We start from the raw sequence: 19,849 nt of genomic DNA on the forward strand, positions 1-19,849 counted from the left end.
TCCAAAAACATACAGCAGGTAAAGGACAGAGAGAAGAAAGTAGGCAAAGGAGATGGGCTAACTAAAGCTGACAAAGAGGTAGACAGCCAAAGAACGAAGGAGGGAAAGGACAAACTCAGCCATATAGCAGCCTTCACAATTATTGTAAACACAGAAGGAGTGGAGGAGAATCAAAGAACTGGGCAGAGAAAATCTGGGGGTTTTGCCAAACGAGCTCATTACAATTTTCCAATACAGATTCCAGAAGTGTAGTTGCAGCCATCCTGGAAGGCTTGGCTAAATCCTTGTAAGGAGCCCCTTTCAGCAAACTCCACCAGTTGTAAAATTCTGGCAGCAGCACCAACTGCTTTTCAAGAAGCTGCTAGAAAATGTTTTGAAAAGGGTGGAGAGGCCCAGTTAGGTCATCTGCTTTGCAGTATCTCAATTGCATCACGCCCAAAACTTAACAGAGAAGATCTTGTGCTGTTGCATGGAGCTGGCACCAGCTGTAAATGCTATGCTTCTGAATATCCCCTGCTGGGGTGGGATTTCATTAAAAAGACAAATTTATACCAGAAGTAAGACACGTCTCAGTGTTAAAGGCAGCAGGACAGTGGAATTTTTCTGACCCCTTGTCTTCTCCTGAAAGAGAAAGGTTGGGTACTATTGGAAGAGGCTATCTTTTAAAGGTTCAACTAAGTTAGTAGAATTATTCCTCATATATTTAATAATTTTCTCTTTCCATCACTCCAAAAATTATAATTCAGTAGCAGATTTGGGAAGGGCTCTGGGCACATGCAAGGCTTTAGGGCAGTGTTTTTCAGGTGCAGCGACTCTAAGATGTGTGGACTTCCAACTCCCAAAATTCCCCAGCCAGCATGCTTTGCTGGGAAAGTGTTTGTTTTGACAAAGAGCATACTTCACAACAGTAGGTAAATTCAGTCAAAAGAACACAGCAAGAATGTCAGTGGAGCATTGGACAACAAAGGATGAAGTGTGGAAAATTAAGTTTGAGGCTAATCCCCAAATTAGAACAATAACAAGTAGCATAATTCAGGGTATCCTTGTTCAGTAATAATTGTACAGTGCCCAAGACTTAAAATTTTGGGGCAGTGAATAATAAGGATATAAAACTGTAAAAATACGATCATAGCACTAAACGTTCACATCTCTTACTTACTCTTACTCTCTGCTCCAAGCCTGTGCTACTGTATATGTCTGCAAGCTCTGACAAAAAGAGGTACTTAAGTGAGTAAGTGGGGAGATGAGGGAAAGTTCAAAAGCTGCCGTGGGGATTGTGCAGTGAAGTCAGCTGACAGAGCGTGCTCAGAGGTTTGTAGAGGAAAGGAAGAAGAAACGCATTCCAATAGAAATGAGCCTTCAGTGGAAGAAGAGTTTGGGTTTTGCTTTAAAGGGGGAGATTTGAGCTATAAACAGAGAAGAGAGATTAGAAGAAAATTAAATTTTCCAGGTAGCAAATCCATCTGCTATTTAGTTGATAGCTGTCTTCCAGAACAGTACAATTATTAATGGCAAAAACTTGTCCCCAACAAATCATCTCAAGTTGATCCCATCTTTATTAAAGAGACTTTTCTGCTCCCAGAATTAATCACTGAAGAAGAATTACCCTAAAGAGAATATAAGGACTACTCTTTCTGTCGTACTTTTGTGGGGTGGTCGCTAACTTTACTCAACAACTTGTTTTCAGAAAACGTAGGAATCGGCCATTCCAAATGCACTGGGCCGCAAAGAGGAGTCTAAAGTCCTGGCTACCTGTCATTGCAGCGAAATGAACCCTTGTTTCAAAAATACCAAGAGCTGAAGCCAACTCAGAGATTGTTGTCACCAGCAGGTATCGCAGCATGGTGAGTGAGTGTCGTCCAAGTTCCGTCTTCCACCGACAGCCTGTTTGTGCTGAAGATAGCCAAAGGGATGGGAGAAAGAGTTGGGGTTGCAGATCTTATGGCAGCAGAAAATCTCACGTAAGGAAAATTGTGGGAGGAAGACTGCAATGGGATTTAAATCTGCTTTTCTGCTACTGCAAGGATATAGAAAGGGTGGAATTGCACAGAACATTAGCCTTGCATTGTTTAGTGGCATTTTGGAAAAGCTGAAAACTTCATAGAACTCCAGGTCAGAATGAAAAACTATTGTTTGGCTCACTACGTTGTTCTAACTAAAGGCAGCTCATTGAAATGGCTTGTATGCCAATAGAAAAGAAATAAATGTTGCAAGGAGATGGCGGTGGTCAAAGGTCTGCTACTGCCTACTGTTCCCAGCAGCTTGTCGATGTCAGTTATCCTGATTTGCAGACCCTAGCTGGTGATATAATCATGTCTCTCTCTTCCAAGGGGCTGTTTCTGCCCTGATGTCTCCCTGATGAGTTCTTCATTTCACATTATTTTAACCCGGGAGATGGCCCAGTGAGATGTGGAAGGAGAGGCAGACCAATCAGCCCAGGTCCTGAAGTCAGAACCTCCCACTTTCTGCTGCAGGACCTGGATTGGTAGATAGGTGCTGAAAGGTAATGGCAGGGGAAAAAACCCAGCCACCTTGCTTATACTGAGCAGTATACCCCCCAATTTTTTTTTAAAAAAATTCTTTTGATGGTGCCCAGAAGAGGTGCAATACAAGCAAGATGGAGATACAGAAAGCAAGTTGTATGCCAGCACTGTTTGGTGCCAATTCAAGGATGGATGGAGATCAGCTTAAGCCAGAATTGGGGAAAGGGCTTTTGAGTACCATCCTGCTTTTTCCATTTTTTACTGTTTTGAAAATTGATTATAATGGGAGATAGATTGCACATTTTATGCAAAAGTACTTGATAGATTATAACTTACATGGCAGAGGAAGTCTTATACTACATTTTATTCACAGTTTGTAAAGACGACACTGTAGGAGGAATAGGGATGACAATTTTGCAAACTATAAAACAAATGCATCCCTCGTTACCTAGGTGACTGCTGGAAATACAAACTCAAATGCCCCCAGGCATTATACAATTACAGTATCTTTCACAAATGGGGTCACTTTTATTTTAAGCACCATCTGCGTGTATAAGCTTCCATGTATTCATGATGTTATTAGCCTGTATCTTAGCCAATTGATTACGTATAGATTTTCAGAACATTCTTATTATTTGTTTTATTACTCAAATTTAATTACCGCCCATCTCCCTTATTAGCCAGAAGAATTGGAGCAAGACGTATAGATTCATCCCTTCAGTATGTCAAAACTGCTCAAATAGCATTTAATATCAATAAAACGGGGGGGGGGGAGTGGGGAGGAGATAGTATATAGGAAATAAATTAAAATGCAAATAACTTGCTCAATATATTGTCTAATTTTCTGGATGTTTTGAGCATGCATTTGCTGCAGAACAGCTCCCAAAGCCTGTGCCTTCCAAGTGTGTTACATTACAATTTCCACCATCCCTAGCCAGTCCTGCAAATGAGCTTGCTGGCTAAGGATGGGGATGAGTAAATTCCTAAGTGTCTGGAAGGCATCAGCTTGAGGAAGGTACCATATTCTTAGAGCCTTTCCTCACTAGCAGTGGAAAGAGCTGCTGGCATAGGGATGACTGCCCTGACTCTCTTTGCTGTCCTCTCTGTTTTCTGTCCTCTCTGTTTTGTAGAATGGAAAACAGCTCAACTGAGCTGTGTAAACCATGTAGGCTAGAGAAGGCCAGCATTCTTGGGACCTGAAGTTCAAATCAGGGTTGAACATTAGAATTCTTCCCAGGACACTGTTTGAGGCAGAGGGAAGCAAATATTTGGGGAGAGGGGGCTGCACTTAACATTTCTGGGGAGACTGAAGAATGTACTGGATAGGTTAACAAAGCCAAACAGGCAAGGCCATATCAGGCATTCGTGTGGGTGGATGCTTACTAACCCTCTGTTCTGAAGGGTGGCCCATGCATTGTTACAACAGAATAAAAATAAATAAGTAAACATGCCTTTTAACTGAGGCTGGAAGTCCTTACCTACTGCCTATGTCCTTGCTAGTGTGTTTGTGTGTGTGCATTTAGCTGACTGAAGCATCATTTCTTTTTCTTCAAATTATGCTGGTTTTGAGCAGCAAGAGCTTAAGCCTATTGCAAAAAGCTACTCTGCTCTATGCAACCACCAAAGGTTACAGAGGGGCTGGATCAACCTTAATAGCTATCACTTTATATGTCACTTCTGAATTTCAGTCTAACTTGAATTTCTATATTAATATTATAACACCAGTAGGTAAAGGTAAAGGTTTCCCTTGACGTAAAGTCCAGTCGTGTCCGACTCTAGGGGGCGGTGCTCATCTCCGTTTCAAAGCCTTGGAGCCGGCGTTGTCCATAGGACACTTCCGGGTCATGTGGCCAGCATGACTCACGGAACGCCGTTACCTTCCCGCCGAAGCGGTACCAATTAATCTACTCACATTTGCATGTTTTCGAACTGCTTGGTGTGCAGAAGCTGGGACGAGCAACGGGAGCTCACCCCGCCGCGCGGTTTCGAACCGCCGACCTTCCGATCGACAGCTCAGCGGTTTAACCCGCAGCGCCACCGCGTCCCTATTATAACACCAGTAGTTGAGTGATATTATTAACAAAAACCCAACCGGGCATACTAAGCAATCCATTAGTATTTTAATTACTCACTTGGTGTAATCATGTTCAAAAAGAGAGACTACTTCTATGTTCTGGAAAGTCCCTGGCTAAACTAACTTCCTGCTTATCAGTGGTGGCTGGCTCTTTGCTTGCTAACTGCTCTGGATTCAGTCTGCATAATCCCAGGGAGAAGCAGTTAGGGAGAACTCACAGATCCCAAGAGGCAAGTTGGAAGAACCTCAGCTGAGCTATAAAGTTCAGCAATGGGCTGCTTGTTAGAGTATGGACCTGGCAGGATTCTGTGGCTGTGGATAAAACTGTTTGCCCCAACTAGTGGCATAGGCCTTATTGCACCTGATCTGATTCAGCCCCTGGCCCTATGGGCCAATGTCTTTAAAACAGAAATGGTCAAGCATGCACATCAAAGCAAGAGAAGAAAATCCCATATGAATGAATTTCTGCCTATGAACTACATGAAGCTATGTTTCATCCTGCAAGTCCGTTCCAAGAAATTTCATCAAAGTAGAAAAAAATTCATGGACAGAACATTCCATGCCTTAAACAAAGAACCAGCTTTGGCTTTCCATCTCTATGAGGCTATTAGCCTTGTGCAAAATCTATGAGATAAGCAATACTAGATTTTTGGAAAGTATGTACTAATATCACTCAAAGAGATATTTGCCTTAGTAACAGATTCATTCATCTCTTTTGCATTTTCCCCCCTTCCATCTTTAATAGCTATAGTTACAGGAAATGAATATAAGAGCTGACTTTTTTAAAGGTCAATAATCCCTTGCTTGCAAACTGCAAACAAAGCAACATTGGATTCTTTGCTATGTTTCCAGGAAAAAAAAAGTTGTCAAAAATAAATCATATTCCTAAACAGTGGTGTTGTAAAATAGGGAGCATTCACTAAGATTTGGGTGGGGGCGAGTGAAGATTGAGAGACTTTTTTTTTAAAGAAAGAATGGAAAGGAGCTTAATAAGGAGTTTGGACAATTTGCACAAAAGTTGAGCTAATGAAAAATATTGCTTTGTCCACTATGTTTTGCATATTTTAAATCACCTGAACAGACAATTATTGGAATAAGAATTCAAAACCTGACTGTTGAATGAAGGGACCAACAATGGACCATTAAAGTTTTTATATGTCACTAAAAGGGCCTCAGTTTTTTCCCCTTCCTAGTGTTTTCCCACAGGTGCAGGGTCCACTTTTTTTGGATCAACTGAATGTTGATCCGTTGGTTACAATAGGAATTGATCTACCAGCTTGTCACCCAAGCCTGATACATGGGCTGAGAGAGAGTGACTGGCCCAAGGTCACCCAGCTGGCTTTCATTCCTGAGGCGGGACTAGAACTCTCAGTCTCCTGGTTTCTAGCCTGGAGCCTTAACCACTAGACCAAACTGGATCTTTTTCTAAAAGGTCCTCATAATGGCTCAAAACCAGCTCTTCACCTGCTGGTTCCCTTGTCTCACTTTCCTAAGCTCGTTCACACATAGTACTAAGTCTTAACATGATTTATTTGGCTGTGGCGTAGATGTTGTGTGAACCTAAGTACTGTAGTTTATAAACAATCATTTATAATGTAGTTTGATAAATGAACTATGCTTCTGGTTACATCAGTAAAGCATGATTAACTTTATCAGAAGTCGTGAATTCAGCCATTCAGTTGCAAGGAGGCTAACAAGGAGGCAACAGGAATGTGACTTGATTCTAAGCTCTAACAAAGGACTCTAAGCAATGTTCACAGTCTCTATTGCCACTATGAACTCTGGGAAGTATTATGCTTTTAATCCTCACAATTAAGCATGCTCAAAAACTTCTATTACAAAAGGTGAGTAACTTAAGAGAAGCTGCCAGCTTTCACACACTGTTGGTGATTCCTTTTTTCCTTGCCCTCACTTTCAAATCATGGAAAATTTGCAAAAGTTTACGGAGGAGCTGCTTTGGACATGGAATAACTTCTTGGAAGAAGCCCAGAATTTTTCCAAGAGCTGCAGAAGGAGAAAACATCAGACCCTTTAAACCTGAATGGGGTTGGGTTTTGCCCATCAATACACAATAGCTGGTTTGCAAGATCAAACCAGTCCATCCTCCAGGAAATAAAGCCAGACTGCTCACTTGAGGGAATGATATTAAAGGCAAAACTGAAATACTTTGGCCACATACTGAGAAGACAGGACACCCTGGAGAAGATGCTGATGCTAGGGAGAGTGGAGGGCAAAAGGAAGAGGGGCCGACCAAGGGCAAGGTGGATAGATGATATGCTAGAGGTGACAGACTCATCCCTGGGGGAGCTGGGGGTGTTGACGACCGACAGGAAGCTCTGGCGTGGGCTGGTCCATGAAGTCACTGTCATGCGCTGCCTACCGCTGAGTAAAACACAGACGCTGATTCGGAGAAGAGCAGGTTCAGGTTTATTCAAACGTAGTGCTAGACGCGAAAAAAGCTGAGAGTGAAGGGAGCGTGCCGGTGCGGGGTTTAAATACCCCGCGCCGATCAGCGCCCCCTCACCTTGGGTTGCGTCATCCCCCCTTTGTCCTGCATACTTTCGTGCCGGTAGGTGAAGGGTTGCGGGGCCCCTGCTGGTGCCCCGGGATTGCCCATAATCTGTTTCTTCCTTCAGCCGGTGATTGCTGTCAGCTGGGCGATCTCCGTTGCGCTTTGCTGACAGCTTAGGTGTGCCTCGTGATCCGCCCTGTCTTTGTCTTTCCTTCTTTTGTGTCCTGATGGCTGAATCATCCGGCCGGGGTCTGTGTCTGTTGTTGTGCGTGCTTTGCTTATCTTAAGTCCTTTCCTCTGCTCCCTCGGTATTGTCATGTGTGCCGTTGTGCTGATGTCTTCAGCTCAACGGCACTCATGACAGTCACGAAGAGTCGGAAGCAACTGAACAAATAAACAACACCCCAAGAGAGGCTTTCTACCGTGAGGAGAAGCCAGCCCTCTTGGTGCTTAATATTATTTTTGGGATTAAAATTTTTTGTAAGTTTTGGATTTTCATTTTCCTTCCAAAGGAAATTCTAAAGACTGAAAGTAAGCAATTACCTTCCCGTTATTATTTTTGTGCTAAATTTGAAGATATTAGTATTTTCCCAGATGTTGAATCGGCTGATTTGAACCTTCAGCTTTCTGTTCACTTTCCCCTGAGAATTCACTCTCACTTCAAGTAAACAACTTTTGAATATCTTCAAATTTTGCTGATTAAGCTCTTAGGGGGCACCATAATCTACTGCGTGAGACATGGAGGATTTCAAACAGATACTTTCTGACCTTCACCAGGATCTTAAACAGATTTCTTCTGACTTCTATCAAAGTGGTGTTGGAGGAAAATTCTGAGAGTGCCTTGGACTGCAAGAAGATCAAACCAGTCCATCCTCCAGGAAATAAAGCCAGACTGCTCACTTGAGGGAATGATATTAAAGGCAAGACTAAAATACTTTGGCCACATAATGAGAAGACAGGACACCCTGGAGAAGATGCTGATGCTAGGGAGAATGGAGGGCAAAAGGAAGAGGGGCCGACCAAGGGCAAGATGGATGGATGATATTCTAGAGGTGATGGACTTGTCCCTAGGGGAGCTGGGGGTGTTGAAGACGGACAGGAAGCTCTGGAGTGGGCTGGTCCATTAAGTCACGAAGAGTCGGAAGCGACTAAACAACAACACACAATAGCATTTTCTTAGGTATTTCCAAAAGGTTTGGAAAGGTGATAGCAGGAATCACATTTCGGTATTAGCAGAAGTAGGGAAAACAAATCTCAGTGAGGCAATGAGGTCCAAAGTTAATGGAGATTTTCAAGATAATTTTTTAAAACCCACTGCATTTTGCAAATATTTGTTTTGGGGGTCAATTTTAATGATCCTTATGACAACTGGAGCACTAATATCAACAGAGATGAATTATTCCCCCTACAGCCAAGTAGACATTTTCTCTTGGACACCCTTACCAACTGCATTAGTCTTTGTAACCATTGTAATTGTATTGTATTGTAACTATTATTGTAATAGTTATTGTAATTGTAACTTTGTAATAATGAGCTGTCCAAAGGTATAAAAAGTGTCTCTAAAACCTCTTTCTCCGTTAGTGGAATGATGCTTCTTGACTATGCTGATGCAGCTATACTGAAAACAATTGCAAAAAAATGTATGTGGTTACTTATCCTTTTAATCAGTTCCATCAGCAAAACTTAGAAGGGTAACAAATCCTTAACCTGTCCCAAGTGGAAGCGTAGGCAAAGTGACAACTTTAAGATATCTTTTGCCCCCTTTCCTCAACTGACAGGTTCCCACCCATCTAATAAAGGGATGTCAGCTCAAATTATTAAGCGATCTTTCTCTGCTTTTAGTCCCCCACCCCACCCCACCCCACCCACCTTATGTCAGCTGTAGAATTCTTTCCTCATCAAACTGATAAGTACCCAGTTTGTCCTAATTATAGCTAGCTATACATCTGATTCAGTATAGAGCTGGGCAGCTTGTGTGTGCACATGAGCATCAACTCACTAAGTGATGCAGTCAGGAATTTCATCCCACAATTTGAGCATCGCGGGGTTGAATTACTTGGCCCTCTTTTAGCTTTAGATTGAGCCCTGTTGACTCTACAGGGCTCCTGTATTTTTTTGTGTTGGGGAGAGGTGTATTCATTTCAAATTTTATTTTAAAACAAAGTCAATATACTGTAAGATATTGTTATAATTGTGTTTTTTTCAAAATCCATTTGAGGTTTAAATTAATGAACACCTCAATGGTTATGAAAATAGAACTGTATTGTCATATTAGATATTTCTATTGCATGTGTTTAATCCAAAGGCTCAGTATGCATTTATTTTTTCCTAGCTTCCACCACATTTATCCTTCTGATGGGAGCAAAGAGGCTGCTGTGAGCGTTAAGCCATGCATAAACTCAGTACATACAGAGGCAACAGAACTGAGCCCACTGCCCCAACTCCATTCCTATGCTCCTTTGGCTTATCTTTAGGACTCCACGCTGAAAATGCAAAAGCAAGCAGTGAAAGGTAGAGATAGATGTACACACAGAGAAAGCTCACTGGACTGTATAGATTAGGGTTTCTCAACCAGGGTTCCACAAGAGGTCACTAGGGGTTCCCTGGGAGATCATGATTTATTTTTAAAAAATTATTTCAAATTCAGGCAACTTCACATTAAAGAGGTAACTTTCATTCTTTATTTTTAGTTTAAGAACACTGCTAATGCATATATATAGGCCTATGCATGAAACAAATATAATAATTTTGTAATTTCTGCCCTATATTTGAGCCTGAATGTGCAGGGGTTTCCTGAGGCCTGAAAAATATTTCAAGGGTTCCTCCAGGGTCAAAAGGTTGAGAAAGGCTGGTATAGATAATAGAGCTACAGAAAATAGCAAAACCAAGCTCTTATTGTGTAATTTAAAAAGATGTAAGGCTTTAGGTTTTGCTCTTTACAAAATACTATATGTGATTCATATTTTAAGACTTTAAAAATTGTGTGTGTGCACATGAGAATATGTGTATAAGCTTTTTATGGTTATTTTTAAAAAGAATAAAGCAAGTTCTGACTGCCTGGACACCCAGCCAACTGCATATATCCCGTCCCTTTAAATTTCTGATGTTTATACTCATAGTAAGTATTAGATTAAATTTCAAGAGAACCTTCTAAAGAGAAAAGAAAGGAAAACATACCAAATTAACTGACATGGAGAAAATAAAAAGATAAGATCAAAATAATGAATATGTTATGTGTCCATTTTTTCTATAGCCAGAGAAGACTAACAAAATGTATCCCCACATAAAAAAGTTAAATTAGAGAAATCATTAAATGCAATGAAATAAATGAACTGTGAAGATGAACATTTCAGAACAGTCTAGACTAAGTATAATCACCCCTAGTATGAAATCACATCCTTTGGTCCTTTCCCTCTTAGCAGTCTGGACATCTATTGGGAGACAGTGTTTTCCTAGCCATATTTGAACTGCTCTATCCATTAAAGTATGTCAGATTTCATCTCCTTGAAGTTGGAGACCAAAAAAAAAAATTAAAGGACAGTCCACCAAAATTCTATCAAAAGCCAAGTCCAAAGTCTGTGCACATAGAAAGCTCAAATCATTCCATTTCTATTACACTCTGGAACTGCCTTTATTTATTTATTTTTTAAGCATTCTTTCTCCTTCAAATTGGTTTTCTTTTTCCCCTTGAATAAAAGACAGTTACCAAGGGATGAGGTTTTATGTTCTGGTACATTTTTCCTACAACTACTTTTTCAGAATTGCAGCAACAGTGGCTTCCAAAATATCCATAGGATAATGTAAATGCATCATTACACTAAAAGTTTGTAAATACTGACTCAGTCTTTAAATTATGTTGAATGACTCTGGCAGAGTTTGATGCACTGTAGCTCAGACTCCCGCTTGGCTCATGGAGCCTTAAGTTCAGCAATCTTAGTTTCTTATTTTGGGTACAGAGTTATTCCTATTTTTGGTGTGTGAGAAATTCCAGTTTATGCTGAACTGAAGGGGAGAGAGATTTTATCTTGAACTAAACATATATTGTAGTACTGTACTATGAATGACAATTTTAAGAATAGTTGGTGGCACCAGGAACAAAATCTGATTGACCGATTACAGCTGTGCACAGGAGAAATCAAATATGGTTTAAACAATTAAAAAAGGAACTTTTTTGGCTTAAAGCAAAAAAGAATTGGAGCCAGATCAATTTAGCCAGTTAATTTGCTATATATAAGAAAAGAGAGTTTAATGTAATTAACTGAAAATATTGTCCTTTTCCAGTTTATTTATTCAGCTATAAGCATCATGTTCAAAAGTGAACAATCTGAGCACCTGGCTCTCTTAACCATGTTCTCAGTAGGCCTGCTGAGACCACCTGAGAGGGATTCCCCTGGTCCTAGGGCAGTTCTGTTCCCTGGGGTAGACGTGATGCTGGAGCTGCTGCTGCTGCGGCTCCATAAGGGGTAAGGGATTGTGCCTACTGAAAAAGCAAGATTTCTTTCTTGCAACCACTGATATTAGCCTCCCTTTTAAGTCAAGATAGTAGGTATTCTTCAAAAAATAGATCACAGTATCCCATAATAGCATTTGCTTCTGTATATACACTGTGCCAGTCAGTGATAGTGCATGGTGGGAAAAAGTTAGGCTCTTGCCCCAAATGACCTTTCCTTATAATGGAAACAACAAGAAGACTTGGGAGATGCAGTGGGAGAAATACCAGTAGAGCTATCACGACATTTCCAGCCATGGACTGCTTATGGCTGCCTTGCTAATAGAAAACTACCTATTTCCCTAAGATAGATATACTGTTTGTGAGCAGCCACAATTTTCTATATTTAAAAAGCAGAATGGCTACTGATACTCTGTAATCGCATTCTTCCTTATGTGTGCAAAGCAATATAAGGTAGTCAATGGCAAACTGGGGACAAATAGCATGATTTTTTTCCCCAGGTGATCTTTCCAAAATCACTCAGATGTCTTTCTAACTTTCGTATAACAGAAGCCTGATCTAGCTTTCTAAGGACACAGAACAAGAACTGAAATCCCTTCTTTTATATCCTCAGTGCATCATACAAACCTAGAGAGCCCTCATTAAAGTATTTCCTAAAAATGAGAAACTAAGGGGTTTTTTTCTCCAGTGGATTTTTACAAACTGCAGAATTGATGCTTCTGAGTTGGCCAAAGTTCCTAAGAGTAACCATAGGCAATGTATTCATTTTAATTAAGCTTGCCACCAATCCGTATCTGCTCAGAGAAAGTTCTATGGCATTTCACTGAGCTTATCCAAATGGTGTAGGATTAATATCTCAGTGAGGATTACTTACTGATTTAAAAACAGTGCATATTAAATTCAGTAGTTGCACACATCCCACTGTCAGAAAAACAGGATGCACACATACACAGTCTAGCAATAGTTTTAAACAATAAACTCTTCTGATCCTAATGTAACTCAAACTTATATCATTCCAAACCTGACATTTCTTTTGTTTTGAGCCTTCTAGCAAATTCATGCTTCGTTTCTTCAGCTATCTGCTTCTCTATCTCTCCCTGTCTCATAAATTAGAAGCATTTCTCCACTCACCTCACTCATGATGACGAGTTTAAAATGAGAGTTCACAGATCCCCACTTCCTCAAAGCAGAGCTGTTATGCCACAAACTCCCTGCACGGTTCTAGCTTTTCCCTTTAAAAGGGTTGCTCAGAAGCATCACGCTTCCAGTAAACCAATAAGGAGCTTTTACCTGCTGAAGCCCCGGCGTGTAACGGAGACCTCAAAGCGCCACCTTGTGGCAAGAATGAGAAATTGGGTTTCAGAAGCTGGATGCATTCTTCAAAAGACTACTGTATTTATCAGAAGAAAAGAAATAAGCAGGTATAGAATGCAGGTGAGAGAGCTGGGAAAAGAGAGCAGAGAAGGAGGCTGGGGAAGATGAAGTCTCTTATTATTCACTGATAGAAATCAAATGCATGGGAATCATAAAAGCAAAACATTAACCAGTTCATTAGAACTCATACCAAATATATCCCAAGATTTACAAGTTTTTTCCCAAGAGAACTTCCTGTGCCTTGAACATCTGCAAACCTCAGCTGGTGACACTTCCCACATCCCTTCATTTCATATAAAGAAAACATGAACATGAATATCTTGCATAGAAATCCTGGATTGGAAACTAAGAGGAGAAAACCTGGCTGGAAGTTTATCTGCCTGGTAAAATGAACACCCAGAGCCAGGGAAAAAAATCAGCTGCAGTGTTTCCAGGCTCAACATGGTAAATCATGAACACAAACACACACTGTGATCAAATCTGCCACCAGAAAAAAGACTTAGAATCAGCATTTCACAAGTCTCCAGCCGCTGGGTTGTCTGGATTCCAGTTCAGATTTCTGGTTTCCTACTATGGGTTCCCTGATTGGGTGGAATAAATCATGGGGTAAATGAAACTGAGGGAGCACCAGGTAAGGAAAACAATAATCCCAAATAGGGTTTGGAAAGTTGAATAATTGTCAGTAAAATATTGATTCTTTCTCTAACTTTTGAGAACTGAAATATTTGTAATAGCTCTACATGATATTCTGAGATATTGTTTTCTTTAGCTCAGGGATGGGGAACCTGTGGTCTCCTCATGTTGTTAAACCACGACTCCTCATCCTGGTTGTTGGCTGAAGCTGCTGAGAGTTGTTGGACCATAAGGTCCCAACCTGTATATATTTAGCTACCAAACTGATGACAAATCACTTTGAACTTTGGCATACAGTATGCGGTAGCATTATGGATCATGGAAACATCTTTCTTTCCTCAGTTGACACAATTTGTACGATTATCCCTCTTTATGCAATCCACCACCATCCTCAGCTCTGGAAGAGCCTCCCACCCTTCATAAATGTACCTGCAGGCAGGGCTGCAACTAGGGGCAAGCAGGGCATGTTCCCCGGGTGCTGCGCTGGGGAGGCGCCAAAATGAGCACTGGGGGGGGGCACCAAAATGAGCACTGGGGGGGGCACCAAAAGGGGTGCAGAATCCATGTTTGCCCCGGGTGACAGAGACCCTAGTTGCGGGCCTGCCTGCAGGGAGAAGGAGAGCTGAAATTCTCCTCCCTCCACATTTTTTTCTACCTATTTTAGGAATCTAGCTGTATTTCACTTCCCTAAAGCTCAGGCATTAGCAAGGCTTGCACATAATACTAAGCCATGTCATTGCTTGTTGGGCTTTTGTTCAGCATATTGGATAAATTATGGTTTATCCAATAAACCACAATTAAGCAAAGCAGTGCTTAGAGCAATGTATGAACCCAGCTATACTTTTGTCTTGGCTAATAGTGATGGTGAACTCCGTGTTTACTGAATGCATTCCTCCATTTTCTGTCTATATTTCATCTTCATTACTTTGTGCTCTATTCCACATCCTAACCAATATTTCATATCCAATATACCAATTTTTCTCTCTCCAGAGCTTATCTGTCTCACTTGCAAGGCCTTATAAGGAGAAAGACCATTCAGCTGAGAACACAATTCTGAGCTTCAGTTTCACAAACATGACTGAACTGGCCACCATTGACATGGGTCAAATGAAAATGACTTAACAGCTGGGATGGGGGGGGGGGGTCCCTGATACTCTTTAAATTAAACCCATAAACATGTATAAATCTTAGTACAACATTTTGGGAACTGTGTGCAGATTCAGGGCAGTATTAAAGATTATAAGAGTTGCTGGTGAAAAAAAGGACAAGGCATTTCTCTTTTTAAGAACAGAATTTCTTGCTTCCATAGTCCCATTTCTACTTGTTCTGTTCACTTTTAACCTGACTGCCTTGCTCAACATTACTTGTGCCTTTCAACTCTACAGGTATTAATGAAACTCCACCTGTACTGTGAAATGGGTTTAGGGAAATCTCAGGAGAAGCTAACCATGCTCAATTTATTACAGAGGAATAGTATTGTGCCATGATCAGTTTACTAGGTAGATCCTCAATCTTTTTGCATTGGTAGACACACTTAACTTGAGAATGTATTGTGGGTGATCTTGCAAAATGTCTGCCAGGTGGGCTCACCGATTCACAAAACAATTTTTTATGCCAGGATTGCCAGTGACCAAGCACTGATTTGCAATTCTACTGCCAGTTACTGCCTCTACAGTAGTCTTTCTTCCACATGATGTCTTCTACCTTTGTCCTTTTTCTGGGCACTTCTAAATGAAGCACTAGATTTCAGCCATCTATCGTTTTTGGTTTCTATGTAAGATTGTGGACCTATCTGGAGTTTAGAAGCATATCTGAAAATAAAGGTGAAGCTGGAGGCCAGTGGCTTACTTTTCAGACTCTCTGCTTCTTATTATTATCAATCCCAATGAGTCCAGTGCAGGATGAAGGCCTTTTCAGTAAAAGTTATGGACCATAATCTACCATGTTGGTCCAGTGTGGGTAGATGTTTTTAACTATTCACTCTAGGGCTGAGTGAGAGTGGCTGGCCTAAAGTCATCTCAGGTATCTCTCTTAATATTTTAAAAGTGAAGCAAATATTTTCACTGTTCCTGCCTTCTGAACTTGATAGAGCTATAAAGCTCAGCCGGAGGCAAGGAAGAATTTAATATATATGCGTTTCCATTATTAACTGATCCTTTACTGGGAGGGATAGCGGCAGTGTTTTTTTCTTGGAATTTTAGTTTTTAATTCATAAATTCTGTTCCATATCTTTTATTCCTCCTAGATAGCCAGTTACCGTAGCTACCAGAAGGAGCTACCAGAAGGAGCCAGAACTTTTGGAAGCAGCCCCCAACAGCTTTGCAGGGCATTCTTCATTTGTTACTGGTTTGAAGGATAATAGTCTGGGCCTGCCAGGGCTTGAATAAAGTGCCAGCCTCTATTAGAGGTCCTGTTTTTAAAAGCATATTCTGGTCAGTTGGTTCCATAATTCCCAAACAGGAAAAAAATAACAACATGATATGTGGGCTCGGCATTCCATTGGCACAAAATATCGCATAAGGTTATAAGGTATTCATCTCCACATTTATGATACTTTAAGGCTAAAATCCTGCATGTATTCATCAGAGCAGAGGAGGGCCACTTTTTAATTCCAAGGGGGTGTATTATGATCATGAATGTTTTTGTTATGAACCAGGAGCAGGCCGTGACAAAGAAGTGGATGTGCAAAACCTAAATTTGTGAGAAAATATTACTGGGAGAAGTGTACAGCTAGATGCATATATTTCTAAAGGCTAGACTTTTACATCAGTACAGTCTGATTAACTCTCCAGAGTCACAATATTATATTAAGCATTAATGAAATATTAATTCCAACTTTACTATAAATATAAATTATACATGCTCTGAGGGAGTCTAGGTAAAGTAAAGATAAAATCTCCTTCAAGTCAAGCTCAGTGCCTGGTGACTCCATGGACTTGCCTCACGCCTCAAGCTACTTTATCCGGGTAGTCTTCTGACCACAGTCTTCTGGCCCAGGGGCATCTGCAGGAATGTTCAAAAAAGAAAAGACTGTGGCCGTACCTACACAATCAAAGTCCTGCCCTTTTTACTGTATATGTGCCACGTGTGATACCATATAAGTAGAAAAGAGGTGGGGTTTCAATTGCCTGGTCACGGCCACCCTCTTTTGACTCCCCTGAGGTCACCCTTGGCTTTGGCATTGCCTTCTCTTATGTCTCAACCCAGCCTAAACCTTGCTATTTCCTGGTTTCTTCTATCCAAATAATACTGAACATCTCCCAGACACTTGAGGGATAGACATGCATATAAATTATGAAGTTGGATCTGGAAAATATTGAACTAAATTGTTCATGACATGAAAACAAGTAAATTAATATTCTGTTTGTTCAGAGGCAGTGTCCTTGACCATTTGAGTAACTGGTTCATATACTGTATGAAAATAATGACTGGTTTGATTTTGGTGTAATTCATTGTATGAACCCAGCCACGGGCTGTAAACCCATGCTATTCAGCTTAGCACATTGTGTGGACTCAGTCAACTGTGCTGCATTCAATCTACCATGGTTAATAAACATGGCTTAAGGGTAATCTGTGAAGAATGCAGGTTTATTTAATAAATATGGTTAAATAAACTATAGGTAGCATAGTGTGTCAACCTAATCAATGTAAGCTAAGTTCTATTTGTGTATGGAATGTAATTCACCATGAACACCAATGCTTACTTTCTGCACCACCTGTTATAACTTGGTGATGATCCACTGAATACAGATATAATTGTATTTTAAGGAAAACTTACACAGACACCTAACTTTCAGCAAAACTTTTTTTAATGACCTTCTTACAACGTGAGAGAGGCATGGTGTGATCTGGTGCAGCTCTCACTTGTACAAAAGTCTAGCTTGCTTGTACAAAAGCAGCACCAGCAGCTGATGAGAAAATAGGGGTGTAACATGAGCATTTTCTTTCTGCAAGGAGACCTACAGCCCAAGAAACATGCAAGAATTGTTCTCTCTTTGTTTGACATCTCTGAATTGACTCTCCACTTTTAGCTGTAACTCTTGGGGAATTATCACCACTAAGATTTAACAATTGCCAATGATTCTCCCACTGGATACATATCAGTTCTATAAAACCATTTTTTCAAGATAGAGGAAAATAATAATTGTTATTGTATCTGTTATATTTGAATGGAGGAGCTAATAGACTGAACTGTTATTCAGTTTTACGCTTAATCATAAAAAAAAACTGTTCAGTTCCTCTGTTTTAAACTGAGTGGGAGACAAACTTCAGAGTGAATGTCAGGGTTTCGTTTGGAAAAAAATCAATCTTGAGAGAAAGAAGGGAGTGGGATGGGTGATACAATGGTATACACACACACACACAATGCATGTTGTAATTACAGGCTAATTTATTCCTGGAAAGGAAAAGAATTAACAAACACTGTATGATAAATATTGCAATCCAATTATTTAGCTGGTAATTTTTTTGATAAACTGAATAGTTCAGAACTTAACATCAAGCTTCATAAGCAGAAAAGATAACAAATTCAAATTCTTCTTTTCTACCCCTGGCAGACTGGACTCTCATGTCACAATAAGATATTGTTGGTTTAACCATGATTTGCTGGCTAGATGAGTGGATTTGCATTATACACCAAGCGGTAAACTATCATATAGAAAGCACAATAGCTGGGCTCACTTTATTTAGACAAAATCAAGGCAGCCACATCACGGTTTATACCAGGCTTGAGACAGCATTTGCATCATTGCTCTTTGTTCCTTAGAGAAAATGCTCAATGTTTGCATATTAGGTTTCTCTGAGGGGGCCAGGAACATAACAACAAACAATAAAAACCAGCACAATAGAGAATATGTCACATTCATTATCACTCCCGCTCATCTGTATCCCTAGTGTCTTCTTAGTGTTTGATTGTTAGTTTATGCATACTTATATGTACATAAAATTGACATCCTGCCATTTACATTCAAGGCAGTTTGAGACTGGCATGGAACACAATTATTTAAGTCTGAATCTGAAAACTCTACAGGTGTTACGGTATGACCCACTTCTCCAAGCTTTGAGATGATCCAGGGGTCCAAGTGGTTATATGGGCTTAGTCTTCTTTAGCAGGAGATGACTGAAGACATAAAATTCTCTAGCAGTTGGTTATATTTCCATATATAGAGGCTGGTTGGTTTGTTTACAGTACTTGTAAACTGCTCTAATTGCTACGACTGTAGGCAATGTACAGCAAAGCAAGAATAAACATAAAAGAAACATGACAATAAATTAATCAGACACCCAAGATAAGCATTCCCAATCAGTTCAGCTGCAGGACCTGAAAACATGTTGGGCAGCGTCCTGCAAGGGCTACATCCCCACTGCTTCCCAGCCATCTCTCAGTATACACAGTAGGTCTGGGTGTTTGTCCACCAAAATTTCATAGATGGATGTGGTCTTATTCCACACAGACCTGGCATTTACCAGCAACAGCTAGAAACCAACAATGTGTCCACCTGGGCTCAAGACCAGGGCAGCTGGCAGAGGGTTATACACCAATATGTGCCCCCCTTCCAACTAATATGGAACTAATTAACTAACAACTAGTTTGGGCACCACCTTAAAAAAAAAGTCAGCTGAATGGAAAAGCTAAATCGTCCTGACTGCATTCACTTAACGTGCTAAGCTGAACCAACCAACCAACCAACCAACCACATGATGACAGCATTATGCAAGAACCAGGCCTGCATATTCATACTAAAGAATCACTTGAAGTAAGGAAGAATTGCTGCCAGGAGACACTTCCCAAGCCCTACAAAAAGTGACATTGTGAGTACAGCAGCAAGTCTTTGCTTTTCTTTCTTTTTTTTAATAAGAACTTTATTCAATTTCAATATATATAGTTGAAATACAGTATAACAAATATAGAGAAACAAGAAAAGATAGCCAATGAACGAAGAAGAGACTATGAAGCTTTAATTATGGGTTTAGTGACTAAATGGTTTGCTTTGAAAGAATCAATATTAATATGGTTTAATTATAGGTAAGGGATTATATCTCAAATAGTATTTATATCTGTATTGGAGAAGTCTTTGCCTTTCTGACATTTAGGTTGCTATTGATCCTGAGAAAGGAGGATTGTCATGCCTGATGGAAGGTGCTGAGCTGAATTCACTGAAAAAAAGGATTAGTAGCTTCCAAACACAATGCAGTAAGCACCTTAGTTATCAGAGTGGATTCCCCCCGCCCCCAATTGCTCAAGGAAGCATTCAAAGCTGTCCCTCCCCCAGTTTTTTCCACAGCAATAAACCTGAGAGAGAGTGGCTGGCTGAAAGTTACCC

The 19,849-nt window shown here is 40.5% G+C and overlaps 1 protein-coding gene across 1 annotated transcript in view; it reads right to left on the bottom strand.

Annotated features, from left to right (window-relative positions):
• Positions 1–12,746, bottom strand: part of PCP4 (Purkinje cell protein 4) — a 64,050-nt gene extending 51,304 nt beyond the window's left edge. The window contains exon 1 of the mRNA XM_063304405.1: positions 12,651–12,746. Coding sequence (XP_063160475.1) covers positions 12,651–12,659 — 9 coding nt within the window. The 5' untranslated portion in view covers positions 12,660–12,746. The remainder of the gene's footprint in view (positions 1–12,650) is intronic.
• Between the last annotated feature and the right edge of the window lie 7,103 nt (positions 12,747–19,849).

Source organism: Candoia aspera, chromosome 5 (assembly GCF_035149785.1).
Source record: "Candoia aspera isolate rCanAsp1 chromosome 5, rCanAsp1.hap2, whole genome shotgun sequence".
NCBI classification, from domain to species: Eukaryota; Metazoa; Chordata; class Lepidosauria; order Squamata; family Boidae; genus Candoia; species Candoia aspera.